This window comes from Engraulis encrasicolus, chromosome 24 (assembly GCF_034702125.1).
Source record: "Engraulis encrasicolus isolate BLACKSEA-1 chromosome 24, IST_EnEncr_1.0, whole genome shotgun sequence".
Classification (NCBI taxonomy): domain Eukaryota; kingdom Metazoa; phylum Chordata; class Actinopteri; order Clupeiformes; family Engraulidae; genus Engraulis; species Engraulis encrasicolus.
In genome coordinates, this window is record NC_085880.1 from 29,597,766 (window position 1) to 29,605,265 (window position 7,500).

Below are 7,500 nucleotides of genomic sequence, written 5' to 3' on the forward strand. Positions count from 1 at the left end.
TTTATTAGAGCCAACTTCCAATCACTACGAGAAAGCCAGGAGAAGCACATCCGTAAAATTTACCCAGGAAGTTTCTCCATACAATGCACAGCATTACAGCCGCACTCTGATTGGCCAATGCTCCTCAATATTTTATCAATCGGCGGCAAGAGCTCAGGTGAAGCAAAATGCTGTTGCTGTAGGCTATGCATGTACACGTCAGTAGCCGAACTAAAAGACTGCTCGTCGCCATGGTTACTCCTCAAACAAAATCGTGCACTTGTATGAAATATAGAGAACGAAAATAAAAACCGTTATTAACCGGTTTGTGGATTTCAGAATAACGTTTTTGTTCCGGAACACTTGAAGACCATTTCGTTTCCGTTTCCGTTTCCGTTCCTCGTAAAATTCCATAAAATTTCGTTCGTTTTCGGTTTTCGTTTTCGTTCCTTGAACCGGTTCGGAGCCCTGGTATTAAGCCCCAAAACAGTGGCATACCCCTTTAAGGCTCTCTGTAATGTCGTAGCAATGTTGTCAAGATGTAGTTAAGTATTTTCAGCAAATAGTGAATAGGCCCGCCAGTGACCCCATCTGCTGTAAGAGGCTACGGGCAGCGGTCTAAGGAAGTCCTAAAGCTTGACACAGCTCGACTTGGCCACCACTTCTTACTATTCAATCGTAAAGCATAAAGTGGCGTCCGAGTCGCGCTGTGTCAAGCTGTAGGCCTACCAGAAAACTGGCAGTAGAAAAGAGGCATTAGGTAGCCTGATGGCCAGAGTTCGATGCTCCTCTCACTACCATGTAGCCTAGTAGCTTGACACGGTGTAATAGGTTACTACAAGGCAAATCCATCAGTGAAGTAGTGAGTGGAAAATATGTCTCAGTCACTCGTCACTTGGCCTTCTGAATATAACACTTCTGAATATGGCACTTCCTATTATTGGATTACTCATACTCTCACTTGCGTTGTGCCATACATGAGCGTGCACACACACACGCACACACACGCACACACACACACACACACACACACACACACACACACACACACACACACACACACACACACACACGCACACACACGCACACACACGCACACACACACACACACAAAGGGACAGCATCCTAATTTGTATCTGCATGTGTTGGTCAAGTGTGCAAGCATGCCTGTGTGTGTGTGTGTGTGTGTGTGTGTGTGTGTGTGTGTGTGTGTGTGTGTGTGTGTGTGTGTGTGTGTGTGTGTGTGTGTGTGTGTGTGTGTGTGTGTTCATCTGTGGCTAAACATAGATCAATTACTCCATCACTCTCAGACTCAAACACACACACACAAACACACACACACAAACACACACACCGTCCTACCCCCCCCCCCCCCACACACACACACACACACATACAACTTCCCTTTTTGTCTTGTCAGATAAACATCAAGTGACTGCATGAAAGCCTGACATCAGCGGAAAACACATTACAAACACACACGCGCACACACACACACACACACACACACACACACACACACACACACACACACACACACACACACACACACACACACACACACACACACACACACACGTACCACACACACACACACACACACACACACACACACACACACACACACACACACACACACACACACGCACACACGAACTACTCTCACAAACACACCCACATTATTTCTGACTTGCTCAAACAACATAAAAACACTTCAGTACAACTGCATTTATGACCTACCTACATACGTAAGTACTATACACATTTCAGGGTAGCCCAATCTTGTAAGCGGACAAACCATCTTCCCCCCGACACACACACTAAACAAAGTCCCCCTAACACACACACACACGCGCACGCGCACGCGCACACACACACACACACACACACACACACACACACACACACACACACACACACACACACACACACACACACACACACACACACACACACACACACACACACACACACACACACACACACACACACACACACACACATTCATGCATAATGCAGAGGTAAACCCTAGGTGTCCTATAAAAGGTATGCCACAGAGACAGATAGAACTGCCTGTGGATCTGTTTCTGAGTCCCAGACCATGCAATCAGACGCACATGCACACACACACAAACGGCAAAATACTCTCTCTCTCTCTCTGTCTGCCACTGTCTCTCTCTCTTACGTAGACACACACACACATACACACACATGCACATGTACACGCGCACACACACACGGCAACACCCCCCCCCCTCTCTCTCTCTCTATGTCTCTCTGTATGTCTGCCTCTGCCACTGTCTCTCTCTCTCACACACAGAGACACCCTCCCACCAGGCTATGCAATCAGAGATAATGGATTTTAAAGGGCAGCAGCTCTCTGCTGACTGCTGGAACGACACCCCACTCATGGAAATGAACACCAGCATCCTGTGGCCAGGAAGGCAGGACTCACACACACACACACACACACACACACACACACACACACACACACACACACACACACACACACACACACACACACACACACACACACACACACACACACACACACACACCTGGCTCACAGGCAGAGGCTGCACCTGGCCACCAATACATACATGCCTGGCACCGCACACACACACACACACACACACACACACACACACACACACACACACACACACACACACACACACACACACACACACACACACACACACACACACACACACCTGGCTGCGCTACACACTACAGCCAAAGACCGCAGCTGGCCCTGTTTCACACACACACACACACACACACACACACACACACACACACACACACACACACACACACACACACACACACACACACACACACACACACACACACACACACACACACACGGTCAGACAAAGCCGTGCTCAAGGCCCTGTTGTGAGAGCCCTGACCACAACAGCACAAAAACAGAGTTCCCACTGACCACAGCGCTAACAGGAAAACCGTCACTGTAAAAATTAGAAGGTTCCTCAAAGAACCCTCAGCTCATTTCTGGTGTAACCCAAAAGTTCCATGATGAGAACCCCCAAGGTTCTCAGAAGAACCTTAAATTTCATCAAAGTGTAACTGTGGAGGAATTGCTAGAGCCGATGTGGAGGAACCCCTTATGGTTCTCTGTAGAGCACTTTAGGAAACTGTAAGAGTTCCTCCAGGCACCTACAGCTTCATCAGAGAACCGTTGTGGGTTCCCCCATCATGACAACTGAGTGTTCTTTGGGGACCCTTTTAATTTTTATATTTTGGACATAATCTACTACCACTAGTTTCCATACACGGACCACTTATCCAACCCTGATTTATGTATTCACTAAGTCAGACATCTGGGAATTTTTTGCATGAATGCCAACATTCTGCCAAAATGACGTAGGGGAAAGCATGGAGGAAGCACCGTTGAAAAGATTTTAAGAAAATGGATACATACTTTCATTCTGTAGACCATGATAAAGTGAAGCATTATTAAACTCCTCTTTTTCTCTGTTTATTCCCTCTTAATTTGCTTTTTTTTGTGACTTTTTATGTGACATTGCGTGGCCGCAAGCATCTCCATTTTAACATGGGGGGGGGGGAACTTGAAAGGGGCTCTAGGTAGGATTAAAAGTTTAATTAATCACTGTCCTGAGTCAGCCGATGCTTATTTGAGTCATTAGTAAGTGGAATGACTCTCGCGACCTCTTTCGCGGTCTGCTGTAAGAGAAAACCAAATGCAACTTTTGACAGAGCGGTCCGAGCAAGTGTCGTGGGAAACAATTCTCATACGAAAAATCGTTTGACATACCGTAATCAGATTTGTATCAACTGCTGGCAGTCCTTGATGAAAAACATTCTCACAGCGAATTTATTTAAACAGTATTTTTTTCATGCTTGTGTAGATTTTGAGACAGGCATGCCACGGGCACAGCGCAAACGACGTCATCCTTCATTGTGCCCCTTTAAGCTAGCACAGATTCTACATAGCAGACACGTGATTGTGACGACACTTCAACTTGGTGACTACTGACATTTTAATGTCCTTTAGTTACCTTAAGTCACCCTTGATGGATAAAGCTGGGTGGATTTTAAAAAAGCAAGACAAACACACGCACAGGCACGCGCGGGCACACACACACACACACACACACACACACACACACACACACACACACACACACACACACACACACACACACACACACACACACACACACACACACACATTGATGATGTCACTGCGGTCTCGTGGATGAACCACAGTAAACTTTTGAAAAAACACACACTCCTCCATCCACACAAACACACTTCCCCTGTCACACACATTCACACATGCCGAGAGTGTGATGATGTGTGTAGGTGGGTGACAGAAAGTGACCCATGCTATTAAGAACAAGAAATGAAAGCTGTAAGCCCTCGATGACCAACAAGAACACCCACCAGAGGAGACACAGGAAGTGGGCTAATGTCAGTGGGCACCAAGTATAGCTTGTTCACCTTCTCAGCAGAAATTGCAACACACACACACACACACACACACACACACACACACACACACACACACACACACACACACACACACACACACACACACACACACACACACACACACACACACACACACACACACACACACACACCCTCTACAATACTCACCAAAAGAGCAACAGGGCACAGGTAGTAGAGTTCTCATGGTGGCCACCAGTAGCCTGCCTTTCAACCTCACTCACACGCATCCACGCGCACGCGCACACACGCACACACGCACACACGCACACACACACACACACACACACACACACACACACACACACACACACACACACACACACACACCCAGGGGCTAGCTACTCACGGCGGGCACTAGTAGTTTGTCCACCTCCTCCACGGCCCTTTTCAGCTTGATCTCGGCCCGGTTCTGGGCGTCCTCCACCGTGATCAGCACATGCAGGTCCTCATTCAGGTGCTCCCAGTTGGGCTTACCCCGGTTCTGCTCCTCCTGATGGAGGGATGGAGAGAGAGAGAGAGAGAGAGAGAGAGAGAGAGAGAGAGAGAGAGAGAGAGAGAGAGAGAGAGAGAGAGAGAGAGTTTGTGATTTCATTGTTGTTTTTGGTTTACATTAATAGTTGTAAGATTCAAGATATTTCGTGGAATAAACACTGCATAGACAGAATTGTACAAGAACAGCGGTGCCTACAAAAAGATAAGTCAATTCAGTTTACAGACAGAGGGAAACAGGGGAGAATTGGAATGATGGAATGAAAAGAGAAAAAGAATGAGAAGTGCAGGGAATGAGAGAGAGAGAGAGAGAGAGAGAGATTGCTGTTATCATGTTGTTCAGTGCCGATTAGCCCTGTTCTGTTCCTCCTGATGAAGGGAAAGAGTTAAATCCACAGTTGTGATTCATGAAACCACTACTGTTTACTATGCTGACAAGCAGGTCCACTACGGAGCACACACCACACACACGCACACACACACACACACGCACACGCACACGTACACACACACACACACACACACACACACACACACACACACACACACACACACACACACACACACACACACACACACACACACACACACACACACACACGCACACACACAGACACACACACACACACACACACACACACACACCACAAAGTAATTCACATATTGCTGTTCAGCATGACTCACAGACAAACAGTTTTCTTCACAATAAAAAAAACTGTGCGTACAGTTGGTATCCACATATATGATTGAAGTGGGCTATCTATTTAAATAATAATGATAAGTATTGCTTCATGTCTCTCATGAGGATACATGTGGGCCAGGCCCTGAGCAAATGCACACCAATGACCTAGCAGGTTTTAATAGCATTAGCCACTGGCGGCTCTGTGTAATGAGCATGGGTGATATTTACTGATGCTGACAGCATGGCCTGAATTCAATCAGCGCCATTTAGCAGCTAAAGGTTAGGCCACCTCTGGGGCATCTTGCTGCTAAATAGTAGCACTCCTCCGCACATGTCAGGCAATAAATTATGCCGAATACCACTTGGCCTCGGTGCAGGGCGGCCAGGGGGTGGCAAGAAGCATGGCAAGCTAACACACACTAAAAGATGTGCAGCCATGGCCTCATGGTTAGGGAGTTGGTTTGAATCCCGGACATTACAGGCAAAGAATCTTCTATTAGAGTTACAACTAGAGATACGTCAAGCCTGTACTTTCTCTGGATTCCTGTGACATTAGGTGAACGCCCCTTTAGGAGACCTTCAGTTAGGAGGCCTTTGGAGACTTTAGGTTGACAATATATGGAGTTCCCTTGGCGCTGTAGATGGTGGTAGTGCAGACGATTATATGCAAGACACCACCAAACGCCACAGAAAGAGAAGAAGACGGAGTGGACAACACCCCTTTAGGAGACTGAACTTGAGCACTCTTCTTTGCGTTGGGCGTTGGTATGGATTGGCACTGCCCTCACGATTCGATTCGATCACGATTCGGGAGGTAGCAATTCGATTCGATTCGATTCTATGCGATCTGATCCGATTCAATTCTACAATGCATTGCAATGCATTACATTTCTACTGAAAGCAAAGCAAATGTTTAATCAGTCATGATGAGGCAATAAAAGTAGTCAGATACTGACCAACAATTTATTGGCTGTTTTCTGTATCAGTCTGTATCAGTCTTGCAATGTTTTGAAGTGCTTTTATTTAATTTAACATTAATTTGCTCCCGAAATATCCATGGAAGTAATTGAAACTTAAAAAAATTGCCGGATTGATTCTGGAACTTGCCGGATCGATTCTGGATGTCAGTGATTCTGGATCATCCATGCCTCGCATTGGATTGCATCGCCGAATCGATCATTGTTGACACCTCTATTGGGTGTGGTTTGGGGTATCTGACGATTCTTTGTTCCTGTTAAATCAGCACCATTTGGTAAATAACCTCTGGGCAATTTGCTGGTAAATAGCAGCACTCCTCTGAACATGACAGGCAATAAATTATGCCAAATAACACTTGCCTTGGTGTAGGGTAGCCAGGGGTGTGTGTGTGGCAAAAAATATGGCAAACTGATATGTGCTGAGGTTGGCATGGTCTAACAGTGAAGGAGTGGGTCTTGGGATCAGAGGGTTGCAGGTTTGAATCCCAGTCATTGCAGTCTGTAAATCACCACCATTTAGCCGCTAGTCCACCTCATGGGCATTTAACTATTAACTAGCAGCACTCCTCCAGACATTTCAGGCACTACATATTTAGGGGCCAAGCAGCGAAGCTGGCGAAGGCCCCTATAGAGTTAGTAGGTTTTCTTCATTGTTATTATTATATAGTCACCATTCTTCTCCGACTGTAAGTCTATGGCAGCCCATAGAACAGTAGCTAGGAAAATGCTGTAAATTGGCACACACATTAGGGACAGTCTCAGCATTACCCACAGCGATTTATAGGTCCCCAGCCCCAACGCTCTAGCGCCACCAGCAGGTCAAAGTTGCAGGTACATTTCTGCTTGTAACTTTTGAACCGCTGGGCCAAT

The 7,500-nt window shown here is 46.5% G+C and overlaps 1 protein-coding gene across 1 annotated transcript in view; it reads right to left on the reverse strand.

Moving 5' to 3' along the window:
* Positions 1-7,500, reverse strand: part of LOC134441525 (protein quaking-B-like) — a 123,323-nt gene that overhangs the window by 13,157 nt on the left and 102,666 nt on the right. Inside the window, exon 4 of the mRNA XM_063191877.1 lies at positions 4,829-4,972. Within this exon, the coding sequence (XP_063047947.1) occupies positions 4,829-4,972 (144 nt within the window). The remainder of the gene's footprint in view (positions 1-4,828; positions 4,973-7,500) is intronic.